The sequence below is a fragment of the Myzus persicae genome, unplaced genomic scaffold, assembly GCF_001856785.1.
Source record: "Myzus persicae strain clone G006 unplaced genomic scaffold, MPER_G0061.0, whole genome shotgun sequence".
In the NCBI taxonomy this organism is placed as follows: Eukaryota; Metazoa; Arthropoda; class Insecta; order Hemiptera; family Aphididae; genus Myzus; species Myzus persicae.
In genome coordinates, this window is record NW_019104025.1 from 167,268 (window position 1) to 182,019 (window position 14,752).

The following is a 14,752-nucleotide window of genomic DNA, read 5'->3' on the forward strand; positions in this document are numbered from 1 at the left end:
CTTATTGTACACCAATAAATCACAATGACTTATACCAGTGCAATACATTAAAATTTGGCACTGAGTATAATATTGATGTGTTGTTTTTAAAAAAAATTTATTATTCTTATATTCTAAGTAAGGCAAATTACATTTTTTTTGTTTTAGATCAAATATAGGTTTATTTTGGCATGATATTGGACATTTAACTTCTAAAATTTTTATAGGAACTTTGTTTTCAATAACAAGACCATCAGGACTTGCACAAAGCCATGGTCTTTGTGAATGAACAATTACTCCACACTTCAGAATAATTATATTATTAAACATTTTGCTATAAAACATGATTGCTTCACTTTCATACTTGTTACCATAAGACACATTAATTTTTCCCTGATAACCCAATTCTTTTTCTGTTAGTAAAGTCTCAGCTAACCTTTCTTGATTTTCAACCGATAAATTTTTGCAAGTTTTTATCTTATGCGCTTTAACACTAGCTGAGATTCTATTCTTTCGAACTTCTTTCCATTTGCTACTCTCAGACTGCATTTTAGTCTCGTTAAATATGTTTATAATTTGTTTTAAATCAACTACAATATTATTCATATAAAATTTATTTTCATTTAAATTTAATGGAAAGTAAGAACCTATCATTGGTGGTAAGGCAATATCATATGCATTTTGTTTGGTGAGAATAAAGTTTAAAAAATCAATGTCTACTGACTTTTCCACCTCGTTTAACAAATCTAATAAACATCTCTGACACTCAATATCAGCCTCACTTTGTATTTCTTTTTCAATCATTTTACTGAGAATACAAGGAATTTCTAATATTTTACATTCATTCACAAGTGCCTTATGACTAATAGTTCTGTTAGTTGTATTACATTCAGATTTAGAATAATTTTGTTTCTTTTTAGGATATAGATATTCGATGGTTCTGCCTTTTTTGTACTTGGCTTCACCTGATTTTGAAGGTTTTCCCCATTCTTGTTCTACATTTGTTTTTGAATTACTCTCTTCATTATTTATATAATAAAAAAGTGCAGCAATGTGCTTACACTTATTCCCAGCTCCAGCAGGACATTCGCAAAAACAATGAGTTACATTCCTAAAGGGATCTATTTATAAATACAATTTAAGAATTAGACTAGTTACTTTTTTACATTTGATTTTTGTACCTACTTCAAATGTAACTTTATAAGGTGGCAGAGTGACTGATGTCTGCCTAATAACATAACCGTTGATGGTACCATATCCATTTGGCTGCTGTACTTCAGATACTGTGTGCACATGACCACTTTCGAACAACTTAACGCCTTTATTATTTTTAAATTCACAGTTATATGTAATGGTTCTAAAGCCACAGTTAAAGATGATATCTGGTTGAATCATTATGTAGTAGAAATTTCAAATCTATTATAGTACCTATGTGTGTAGTGTGTAATATAATATTTTCAGGTAAGTAGGTACTATGTGTATAACAGTATAACAGTAAACAGTAGATACAATTACAAACAAACTTAACAAACTGAATTAATAAAATATAAATATTAAATAGTCCAATAATTTATAAACCACTTATAATCACCCATTGATATATTTCATAGTGACAGTGACTAGTGATTATGAAAAACAACAAAAATAAATATAAGTTTTTAATAATAATTAATATAAATAACCATGGTAAATTATTTAATTATCATACAAAAGTTGCGTGCATTCACCACTACGGTGCGCTGTTTTCCAGCGGCTGCACGGTGTCTATAGAGGATAATATAAATATTATATTATAGTGTAGTTGCATATTTTCAACTATTTGGTATATTAATATATTATAGTAACAGGTTAACCACACGGTTTACACGGAGTGTCGGAGTGTACGCAGACAACTAAATTGTAACGCTTTGATCATTACCTAGGTACTGTACTATATTATTTTGGACTACCTATGGTAAATTATAGTTTATAAAAAATATAGAAGCTGATTCCTGAGTTCCAAACTTTTGTAGTTACTGGTCAACCGTAGTTCTAATTGCCTCTAATATTTAACAACCAAGATGACTTTCCCAAATCTCGTATAGTTCTATTACCACCTGCTCTATACTTTTGCGTTTTCTGCTCGTTATTTTTGTTCCGTCGTATTGATTTTGTTTAGTTGATTCCAGATAGGCAGACGGCCTATTCGTCATGGCGATGGCCGGCGGCGATACCGACGCCAACGAATTTATCGTTGACGACAAAATCGACGAAGGTAAAACAGTGAATAATCGGATCTTAAGGTTCCACTCATTTGTGACCGTGTGACGTCGACACGTCGACATTTTCTAGTGTTGCTCAATCTCGTACTGCAGAAGAAACTTGAAGTGTCCACCGTTATTAAAGTTTACGGTATTCCTAAAGTCACGCCCATAGCCTTCAACCAACTCCGAGTAGATGTCACCAAAATATTTACGCAGTACGGTAAAATCCTCAGAGATTACTATCCAAAATCTGAGAATGGTCACACTAAAGGGTGAGTGCTTACTTTGAACATTCCACTCTGAATGTGAACGTACCTACATTTTGAAATATCCATTGATTTTTTTTACTAGTTTTTTATTCATTGAATATGAAGACCCCGAAAGCACATTGAAAGCTGTTAAGGGTGCTAACGATTCCCAATTAGATAGCAAATATCCTTTTTTAGTACAATTGGTTTCCAACTGTAAAAGGTAAGTTGAATTAATCATGTGTTTCTTTTCATATGATATTATTAATTTTATTTTTAAAATAAGTAGGTGTGGGTGCATTCCTTTTTAGTTAATTTTTTGAAAAATTTGCCTAGTTAAACTGTTAATTGTCTTATGACTATATTTTTCCAATTTTCAAGTTTAAAATGTTGATGTATTATTATTAATTAATCAATTTTAAATGGTAAATAACTATCTTGATAAAAGAAGTGCCTCAAATTATTTTTCAGATAAGATTTCATGAAATTTTTTTGTTAATTAGATATTAAATTAAATTATTATTTAATACTTGTTTGTATTTTATTTGCACTACACGATGATAGTTTTATAAGAAAATATTATTGTTCATTTGTTTAACTTGTTATTATTGGAGATGACGGACTGACTAAATTAAAACCAAATATACTTTTTTAATTCCTAAAAAAGTAAACTAACATGTTACATGTATTTAAATGGTTTATCATAATATATTAAATCTTTTACCTATCGATTACATTTTTAAACTTTTTACCACATTATAGAATAGCAACCCTGCTACAGCCAATACCAGGCCATAATGTACAATATCATGTAGACAAGTATTTATACAATCGTATTCAAGATTGGATGAATAACGTTCCACATATACCAGAATTAGAAAAACGTAAAGTAAGTACCTACCTACAATTTATTGTTGGATCATTTTTTTTCTAAAAGTGATAATTTCTATTATTTTTAATTGGGTACATACATCAAAATATAAAACTGACTTACCAATATATAATGCATATATATGTAGTGTACTTTTGTTGTACGTCTAACTCGTTATTTATGATCAAAGTTTGTGAAATTGATATCTAAATGATTTCATTATTTATTATTAGGTAGTTCATAAAATAATAATATGATGTACTTATGCAGTATTTAAATTCATGGCAATGTATGTACCTAGACCTAATTAAAATATTACATAATATATACTTGTATATTTTATATCAATAATTTAATTTAATTAGACATTTTTAAGTGTTTCTAGGTATTTACCTAATTATCAAATATTGCATTATAAATGTAAATTAATAAAGTTAATTTTGTTTAATTAACCAACATAACCAACAATTTTGCTGACTATATTTTAAAATGTATTTGTAAAGATTTTTATTAATACATGCTTAAGATGATAGTGTCATAATTAAAATATGATGTAAAATTTTTTACTTATTAATTTATTAAGGTTAAATAGTTCCGTGTCTTTCTATCTAACATAGGAAAATTGTGCGTCAAAACAGTCTGAGGGTAAACTAATGCGCATTCTGATAAAGAAAGACGTTTACGATGTATTTCAGAATGTTTATTACCTATGTACAAGTTTGATCACCTTATTTAGACTCTAGTAGTCTATTCTATATGGTTCTGATGTCTAATGTTTAGCCGAGCACTCTAACTTTCCCAAATCTCATAATTTGTATTACTTGTACATTTTCCATTTTTCGGGTCATTTTGTTTGTTCCATTGTCTTGACATTTTTTAGATGATGGCAGAAGCCCAATTGGCCATGGCCAAAAAAAATGATTCCTAGACGTATGAAGAATTGTATTAGTTACCCACATATTCATTGAGTATAAAAAATATGAAAGAACCTTGGGTGCTGTTACATAAGCTAATAATTTCCAACTAGACAAAAGTCATTCTTTCTTATTACTTTCTGGCTACAAAAAGTGAGTTTATTTTATTTTTTTGTAATAATACTTTTGTTGGACCACATTAAATATTTAATATGGTTGATTGTTATTTACCAACTAACTAATATGTGGGTATATATTATTTATTTTTTCCAAGTTGTATTTTTATGAGTCATTATAACTAACTAGTTATTGTACCCAACTAATGAATTTTCAGGACTAATGGGCGGAGTACAATTTATCAACACTATATTATATTACATTATTTTCAATATCTATTTATATATTAAAATATTTTGAACAAATGAATGAAGTGTGCTATTATATTATACGATTTTTTTTAATGTAGTAATTATGCTTTAGCCATAATTCTTATAAAATAATTTGGTTCTTGTGCTGGGTTGCATGAACAATCAATAAACATTTAACCCATCATTAGTAATTGAAATAAGTCTATCTTAAAAAAATTAAATACCTAAGATTCTAGTCCAAGTTGATCATTGAAGAATTGAATTTGGGTATGGTGCTTAGAGCTATAATTTTAAGTTATTTTCCGTTTGATGTGTACAAATACTAATACTAACCAATAATAGTTATACGAAATAGGTAAGCACTAAGCTTACTGATTCATCACTTGACACTTGAACTTACATTAAAATCATTTTACCAATGATGACAGATAATATACATAAGTTAAATAAAATTAGCTTTCTTCTATGTTGTAAATTTAGACATCCATTTAAATAAAACAATGTTTATGTATAAATATGTCTTAAAAATAAACATAACCTTTAGAATAAAAATTAATGTTAATCAAATCCTAAACATTTAAAATGTACTTATAAAAAAAATACAATTCAATCAAGCTAAAGTGACACCATTTATCATATTATCTAAGCATTGTAATTTCCACATAACAGATTATTTTCAAATTGAAATATAAGTCAATGCAAATAAAAAAATTCAACAGTTAAAATCAAAATAAATTGTTATTTGTCATGTGGAGTAAAAATTGTTGTAGCATAAAATAATTATTATAAACATTAAGAAATTTAGAAATTGTTACCTGTTAAAAATATATTTTTTTCATGCAATCTTCTACAATTTTTTATAAATTTAATCACATATATAAACGAAAAAGATGAAGTCACTTGTTGCGAAGACCTAGAAAAATAAAACTTTTAAACTACCATCCCTAACTGAGTTTTGAGGTATATATTACATTTTTTTATTATACCACAATTTAAAGTAATGAACAATTCCATGATAATTCAATGTACAACCCACATTATATTATTTAATTTAAAAACAATGAAGTTCAATAATTAAACTATTAATAACAATATATAACTCAATACTTGGTAACAATTTTACATATATTTTACATATACATTATACATTTTACAATAAAAGAATCTCAATAACTATTTGCCAGTACACAGGATTTGTTAATTGTAAGTTTACATATTATTCAATCAAATTATTGAGTACTATCAAATTTTCTCTCTCTATTTGGTTTCATATAAACAAAACCATTGAAAAAATCTTTACCCGACATTGTTTTATGTCCAGGAATTTTAAGTTTTTCAATAGACACGTAACCTCCTTTTCCACCACATTTAACAAATAATTTTTTTCTTTGCTTATCATATACTAAACCTCCTGGTTGTAACTGAGTTTCTGAATTTGACATCTGATAATTGCATACTTTTAATAATTTTACAGATGTCCCATGCCAAGTGGTTATTAATGGCCACAAGCCAGATAATGCTCGATATTTGTTATAAACTGACTTAGAATCCGTAACATTCCAATCAATAATGGATAGAGTTTTGTCCACTTTTGGTGCTTTAAGATTAATTTAAAATCAATTATTAAACATTTATTTTAAAACTTTAAAATATAGGTATATTTATGTAAAACTATTATATTATTTGCATGTTTATTTAAAAATCATTTAAGCTATACCCTATTTCAAAAGAGAACATACCAGGCGGCCACGGGCAAAACCGGTTTTCTTGTGTAAATCTGGTATATTCTCTTTTGAAACAGTGTATAGTAACATTTTTACAATGATCTTAGTTAATGATAAGACTTAAAATGTTGAATCATAAACTTATGATGGATTTTAACAATCTTATTTTAGAATACTTTAAAAAATATATCTTAAATGTTTTAATAATTGCATGTTACTGATTTTCAATAATGCTTTAATTTTTTTATGCTCATCTTAAATTAGACCATGATATTTAAACAAATAAAAAAATATTTTTTTTTAAGGAATAAAACTATTTCATAATACCATGGTTATTTTCATAGGTTGGCGTACACTGGTATGCTGCCTGTATATAAATTAGATCTATGGGGCGAATGTGTTACAAAGCTCAAGTTTATAAGTAGACAGTAGTCGTGTAGATCAAAGTATTATAAAATGTATGATAAAACAAATTATAATCTGAAAATGTAGTTTGTCAGTTCTTTTTACAAGACAATTCAAGATAATTTTTTTTTACAAGAAGTTTTCAAAAGTTTCTTAATAATTTAAAATATAGATACATTTACATATTTATAACTGTTAAGACTTTCATTGTATAATATTTCTTTGTTTGGCTAGTTGTTTAAAAAATAAACAATTTTAATGTCTTAATTTTAAACTACTTAAAATATGTCTATTGAGTATAATTTAATGTAAACAAAATTTTAGGATAAATTCTGTAATAAACATGAGATGGATTTTCAAGTCTTCAATAAATCTCATTAATAATTATTTATTGTTTTTTTTCTAGGTCACAAAGAGTATGTCTGATCACTTGATTAAGAAAAAACTTTCATGACATAAATACTACTTCTATTATTATAGTTTGTTAAAATTTAAAAAGTAGTAGCACTAGTGTGTATTGGTCAAGGATGAATTTTATAATGTTCTTGCGCTTGAGGTAGTCGTAGTGATATACCTCCTTGGGTGGGCTGGACTTGAAAGTAAAACTTTTTAAAGTTAACATTTTTTATCACAAATGAAAAGTAAATTATTAACTTTTCCAGTTAATTGTAATATAATAAAAATTATAGTATCTACCTATTCAAATACATTTATACATACTATTCATTTTTAATACTATAAATACTAAAAATTTTAATTTTTAAAACCATACTTATTAAATATTAAAGTGTGTTATTCTTCTAAATTTATGAATACTTGATTTCACAAAGGAGTTTATAAATACCTATATTTATTTTATATTTTGCATTCACAGCATAATATAAATTCTGAACACAAAATTAAAGTATTAATTTAATACAATTGTGAGAAAAATAGTTATTTGTTTCCCCTATCCTGTGATACCTACTAACAACATAAGCTTAAAATCAAATGGATTACCTATTAAATTGAGTTTATTGTTTGATATCAACAATAGTATTCATGCATACAAGGCTAACTGTATCCACTCGGTTACAAATTGAGAATGTGCAATTATACTACTGTTTGTTAAAAATCAATTTTTCGTGTTATTATGCAATAGCGCATACATTAACAGATATACAGCCACACACCGCCTGGCTCTGCTAACTCTATTAGTTCACCATGGTTGCTGTATAGACCAACGATAACACGGTATACGCCAACCTGTGTAGATAACCATGTCAAATACTATAGAAAATACTTCTTTGTTTCTAGCATTAGAATTAAAATTTGAAGTCTTATATACTGTAGAAATATCTATTATATTTTACCATAAGTTATCCCATTTTCAGATTGTGGTACTGCGTGCCTTAAATTCTTTGTTAATTCTTTAAATGAATCAATTAACAAACGTCCACCCATATCTGATAGTTTTTTCTTTAGTTCATCAGCTGTTTCATCTTTGCCAACTGAACAACTATGTTGTCTTACAATTTCACCAACATCAAACCTAGGAAATAAATCGAATATTCTCAACAAATAATAAATAAACAAAGTAGCTATGTATTTACAAATACTCCTGGCAAATATTTATTATATATCATAATATTATGATATAATATACAGTTTGCTTCAAAAGTCTTGTATTACCACGAGTAGCTCTGACGTTTCAATTTATCAAACAATTTAAACGTGGGTTTTTTCAACAGTAATCTAAGAAAATCCCGAATTAATATAACATACATTTTTTTTTAATGATTGTTAAAAAAAATTCATTTAAATTGACTTTTGGAATATACTACATAATGCTAGTAAACAAATAATATTATGGGATACTGTGTAAAAATTAGTAAATTTACCTACGAGGATGAATTTTCATTATTGTTACTCCAGATGTTAAATCGCCATTAAGTATAGTATATATTATAGGTGCTGCTCCTCGCCATCGGGGTAAAAGACTAGCATGTACATTAATCATTCCTCTGAAACCAAATTAATACATTAATCGTTAAAATACAGTGATAAAATTGAATTAAATAGATACAAATATTGTGACTATGATATGAATTTGCAGCACATAGTTTTATATAATGAAAACTTAATTCTCCCTAGTCAAAAAAATGCATAATTATAAATAAATATAATAATATTAAGTACTGTGTTTAGAAATTATGTTGTATTCTTACTGTGGAAAACATTTTATAATTTTTTCCGGTATCAATCGTCCGAACGACACTACTACTCCAATATCATATTTTCCGTCTAAGAGTGTTGTGTCAACAGGCCAATCGTATATTTCTAATTTTTCTTCTTTTGCAAAATTGTTGACATTGATGCCATTGCCTGTAGAAGTTGTGACAACATCTACCTTGGAAATTATGGTCTGTGTTCTCCTATAAAAATTCATGTGGACCATTAAATACAATAATTTAATTTCACCACGTACACTACACGAATATGATTACATTTTTGATGTGAGCATCTGAAGACTTTTGACCGAAAAATCATCATTGCCAAAGAACATAACTCGCCAAGGAGGGCCTTTTGAACCGCATTTATTTTTCAATGAAATGGCTGAATGTGTGAATGATGATTTTCCTAACACTGTAAACAAGCTTTTGTGAAATCTGTAACCACTTAACTTCAATAAACAGTTCATTTTGCTAAAACCAAAAACATGAAAACTGTAAAAAAATTAGCAATATTATATGAAATAATATTTATAATATGCATTATATTTTCATATTATTTCCCGAATACTAGTCGCCGGTCGGATACTCAAGTTACACATTATTGTTTATTATCATTTAAAGTCAAAAAATGTTGATAAATGATAACAGATAAAATAATGATAAGGGCACGGTATGAATGATAACTTTTATAGATCTACCATTAAAGAAGAGTGTTACTTGTATATTTAGGAGGGCCGTAAAAAACGGGAAAGTATTTTTCAGGAAAATTAATATCAGAACGATATTTCTATGAACCATATTTTTCATGAACACTATTCAACAAGAATTTTATTTAATGGAATTATTTTTTTCAGAATGTTTTTTTTTTGGAACAATAATACCATTGAATATGTTTGTCAGGAAATTATTTTCTCAAAAACCGTTTACAAAGGATTGGTATGTATTAGAATTATACTACACAGAATCGTACGAATCGGGACAGTTTTTTAAAGTACGGTAAAAACAGAAGTTTAGCACTTATCAATTATGATAAGGTAGGTAACCATATTCCTGCATACTCTGTTGCCTATTCATATCTTACAAGGGTTTTTAAAAAAAATATTTATTTTTCAGATATAATTAAGAATTCAAAATCGTCAAAGGATGAATAATAATTATTATTACTTTTAAAACAATGAAATCTATTATGCACATTATGTACCTACCTGTTAACACTCAAATCTAATTCACTAACGTACTAACAATTAACGAACACAAGCATTCTTATTTACATATAATTAAACTTTATTAAAACAAACACAAACACGCTCGAGATGTGCCCGAGGTGTCGGTCGCGAGACTACTGATAATATATTTTTTTTATTTTGTTACTACATAATAATAATAATAATAATAATAATGATAATAAATGATAACATTCGGTCATCCTGGCATTTAAATGACCTCATTTATAACAGGTGAAACTAGATTAACTTCCATCATAATAATGGACATTTAACACATATATATATATAAAAAGACAAATAATAATAAATTATAGTAAATAAATAATAAATTATAATAATAAATTCATTTAAGATCATAATCTGCTAAATATGTCGGCTTCCTAGCTAATCTTTGTGGTCTTAATGGTTTGACCGCCTGTACTTGTTAAGTAAGTGTATTCTCCACAATTACACCCTCTGGTTGTTCTGTTTGGTATTCTCCCTCTTCATCCTGTTCATTCTCTTGTTCCTGGTATTCGAGTGCTTCATCTTGATCGTCGTCCTCATCGATAGGTAGATGATATGATTTCAGATCAGACACATGCGCGGTTGTACGATACTGATGGCCACTATGTTGCAATAGTTCCTGTAGTCTATATGTATCTCCCGGTAATGTTTGGGTAATAATTAAGGGTCCCCTGTACTTTGGCTGTAACTTAGTCGGTTGGCCAGTATATTCGGGTGGTCTCTTAAGGTAAACTATTTCTCCAACAGAGTAAGTAACATTGGTATGTTTCGCATTATATTTAATTTTCCACAACTCATGCTCCTTGATTATGCTATCCCTGATTCTGGATTGTAACGATACACTATTGATCCATGTTTGATCATTATCAACTAGTCTTGCCAACGCTCCATCATTGGAATTGGCATAATATCCAAACAATGCGTGAAAAGGGGTGTCCCCAATAGTTTTATTTACTGAATTATTGAGCTGGCTCTCCACACGTTGGAGTTCTGTATCCCATGTTTTATCAGTGTTCATGCTAGCTTGTATCATAGGTACCAAGGTTGCATTTGTGCGTTCGACTTGACCATTAGCTTGCGGGTGGCGCACAGAGATAAGTGAATGGATAATACCATTGGAAACACAATATTCGTTAAATGCTTTACTAGTAAAACCAGTACCTCTGTCCGAAATGATTCTCTGAGGAATACCATAATCCAGAACAAACGATTTGATACATTTCAAAAGAAACTTAGTACTTGTGTTTTTGACCGCATATAATTTGACGAATTTTGTTAAATTATCTATCATTACCAACACATGACAGTTACCTCTTGACGATTGAATGAATGGTCCTACATGGTCTACATTCAGAATTTGGAACGGCCTCTTCCCCGGTGTGATTGGATGTAACTCCCCTGGCCTTTTTCCTCGTGGAATCTTGTGCAGTAGGCACTCTGGACAACAAGTGATATGGTAACGAACATAACGCCGCATCCTTGGGAAGTAGTAGTTCTCCTGAACTTTAGTAACCGTTCTATCTACTGCCCCATGACCTGCCAGGTCATGATATTTCACAATTATGCTTTTTCTCATGCAATTTGGCACTACCCACAATTCTTTTTCAGCACCTTCCTTGTTCCTACATACTTTATATAACATATTATTTTTCAATACAAATGGTTTAATAAGATTAGTTTGTTCTACTGTCCTTTGTTCTGGTGATAATTTGAGTATATTGATCAAATTGACCAATTTCGAATCACAATGTTGCATTGCAACTACCTCTTCTTCCTGGGACCTCACCATTAGAACGTCTAACTGCTTCTCAATCACTTCATGCATTGTATCCACTGCTTCGCCAACTGGTGCTCGACTGGTCGCATCCACGTGTGCCATTTTCATTCCTGACCTGTGCTGTATGTCATAGTCGTATTCCGTCATCAGTGTGGCCCATCTAGCAATCTGAGGGTTCTGTGTTTTCTTTGTATTCATATGGATGAGTGCTTGGCAATCTGTAACAATTAGAAACTTAATATTTACCAAAAGGTGACGTAACCTAGCGACACTCCACACTATTGCCATCAACTCAAGTTTCGTGGAGTGATACATAAACTCTGCTGCAGTCGTCTTCTTTGATACCGCATAAACTAAATGCATCTTGCCATCATCCCCTTGTTGTAGAAGTATCCCGCTTAATCCCACTGCACTTGCGTCACAGTGTAACTCAGTTTTGTCATTAGGGCTATATAATTTCAAAACTGGCTTACTGGTTAAAAATTGTTTCATTAATTTGAATGCTGTGGTCTGTTCTGATCCCCAGACAAATTTACTATCCTTTTTGAGTAAGTCACTAATCGCTCTTGATTTACTCGCATAGTGTGGCATAAATCTGCGAAAATACCCTGTCAGTCCCAAGAAACGTCTGACCTCATGACAATTGTTTGGTATAGGAAAATGTAGTATCGCATCCATTTTGATTGAACCTGGTTGAAGTCCGTCCGTAGTCAGGGTGTATCCTAAAAAATCAACTTGTTCACATGCAAAATGACATTTTTTTAGTTTCAATGTGAGATGCGCATCACCAAGAACCTTAAATACAGATTCCAACTTGACTAACATATCTTCAAAGCTTACCGCTGGAATCAATATATCGTCTAGGTACCAAACAGCCGTGTTACCTCTTAGTTGTCCTAATACCTTACTCATCAGTTTCGAGAAAACAAATGGCGCATTAGTTAATCCAAACATCATGCGTTCAAATTGTCCGGTTTCGGTTGGAGTTATAAAAGCAGTTTTTGCCTTTGACTCCTCGGTTAACGGAACCTGCAAATACCCGGATGCGAGGTCCAAGACACAGAATAATTTGGCACCCGCTAACTCCTCCAATTGCTCATCAATGTTGGCTATAGGAAAATTTTTCTTGACCGTTTGTTGATTTAACTTCCGATAATCGACCACCAGACGTGGTTCGCCATCTTTTTTTGTAACTAGTAGCACCGGTGATGAATAACTAGAATTAGTCTCCGTGACAAAACCCAGTCTTTTCCATTCCTTTACAATATTGTCAATTTTTGATCTTTCCAACGCTGATGTCTTATATGGTTTTGACATAACAGGTGGTCCACTATCTTCAATCTCCATTGACAGTACATCCGTACATCCAATTTCTTCCATGCTGAGGGCAAAACAATGTCGATATTTATTAATAAGATTCACTAATTTTTTTTTCTCACTGTGTGTTATTTTTGGTCCGTATTGAACCAAGTCTTCAGTGATGACTTCCGGTGATCTTCCATGTTCTTCCTTATTCTCCCGTACCGCCGCTTGAACGCCTCCAATTTCTTGATCCTTATATAACTTTGTGTCAGTAGCAGAATAGTTTACCATCAGTACCTCCACAGGTTCCTCGTTTACTGATGCTGTTACAATGGTTACTTCGTTTGCCTTCAACAATTGATCACTATTCACTTTTACTCGTGCTGACTTCATTTTACGGAAAACTTCATCATCAAATTTAAAAATATAATCGTATCCAAATATTACCTCATTTTTGGTTTTAATAAAAGTAACATTTTCACGATCCGTAAAGGTACGTCCGATTAATAAATCGTAACTTTGTGCCAAATCTTCGACTACCCATAATTCGACCATCTCTGCTACGTCATCAACTTCCACCGTTACCGACGTAACACCATTCACTACATTTATCGGGTTATTACCGTACACAGTAAGTTGTTTAGTCGTAGGTAACACAAACAAATTCAACTGTTTAGCTGCACTGGCTTTTATTAAACACACATCGCATCCAGTGTCCACCAATCCCTGAATCAATACCGGGTTGTTGTTGATCTTGACCATTTTAATGTAGCCAGATTTGTTGAGATTAGTATTTACTAAACTAACCACCGGTTGGGTCACTGTCTTACAATATTTTTTTGTATGCCCTTCCTGATGACATACGACACACTTGAGAGGTTTTCGTGGAGCATCGCAATCCCTGCTAATGTGACCAGTTTGTTGGCAGTTATAGCACCGTACTTCGCGTGTCCAATCATTTGTAATTTTCTGGGTACCTTCTTTTATTGCAGCCACTTGTGTAATATTCGACGTAGTAGGTGCAGTTTTCTTAGTGATAGTACTGTTATTTTTAAAATGTAACTGGCGATCCAGTTGTACCTCTTCCATGCGTCGAATTTCTGCTAACAGCTCTTCTTCTCTAATGTGCGCACTACTCATCAGCGCCATACATAAAGTTTGTGATCGTAATCCAACACATATTTGTTGTTTGGTTTCAGTCTCGTCCAATTTCAACTCTCGGCAAAGTCTAATCTTTTCGTGGAAATACGAATAAGTTGTTTCATTTACTCCTTGTATCCGTCCTTGTAATTTCTTCCAGGTCTCCGCCGTTGTTGCTGATCTCATAAACGTTTTCTTAAATATCACTATAAATTCGCTCCAGTTGGTCAACTCATCCATGTGACCTAAATACCACTGTTTCGCCGGTCCCGCTAAATGTGAACGAGCTGCTTCCAAAGTGTACTGATCTGGCCATTTGTTCAGACACATCGAGGT

At 30.7% G+C, this 14,752-nt stretch overlaps 2 protein-coding genes across 7 annotated transcripts; one reads left to right on the plus strand and one right to left on the minus strand.

The window, feature by feature from the left end:
• Positions 1 to 1,792: 1,792 nt before the first annotated feature.
• On the plus strand, positions 1,793 to 10,128 carry LOC111037744 (eukaryotic translation initiation factor 3 subunit B-like). Of its 6 annotated transcripts, none has more exons than XM_022320482.1 (8): positions 1,797 to 1,901; positions 2,138 to 2,233; positions 2,311 to 2,494; positions 2,574 to 2,693; positions 3,233 to 3,359; positions 4,222 to 4,408; positions 9,820 to 9,999; positions 10,079 to 10,128. In XM_022320482.1, the coding sequence occupies exons 2-6, from the start codon at positions 2,170 to 2,172 to the stop codon at positions 4,267 to 4,269; spliced, it is 543 nt and encodes a 180-aa protein (XP_022176174.1). In that variant the 5' UTR covers positions 1,797 to 1,901; positions 2,138 to 2,169; the 3' UTR covers positions 4,270 to 4,408; positions 9,820 to 9,999; positions 10,079 to 10,128. The 6 variants fall into 6 exon arrangements, with proteins under 6 accessions (XP_022176177.1, XP_022176173.1, XP_022176172.1 ...); XM_022320483.1 differs by having other exon boundaries at positions 1,803 to 1,901; positions 2,148 to 2,233; XM_022320485.1 differs by lacking the exon at positions 4,222 to 4,408 and having other exon boundaries at positions 1,793 to 2,233.
• Positions 5,730 to 9,577, minus strand: LOC111037742 (methionyl-tRNA formyltransferase, mitochondrial). The gene is made up of 5 exons (XM_022320476.1): positions 9,239 to 9,577; positions 8,960 to 9,166; positions 8,633 to 8,755; positions 8,105 to 8,283; positions 5,730 to 6,220 (listed from the first exon to the last, which is right to left on the minus strand). The coding sequence occupies exons 1-5, from the start codon at positions 9,430 to 9,432 to the stop codon at positions 5,853 to 5,855; spliced, it is 1,071 nt and encodes a 356-aa protein (XP_022176168.1). The 5' UTR covers positions 9,433 to 9,577; the 3' UTR covers positions 5,730 to 5,852.
• Positions 10,129 to 14,752: the final 4,624 nt, after the last annotated feature.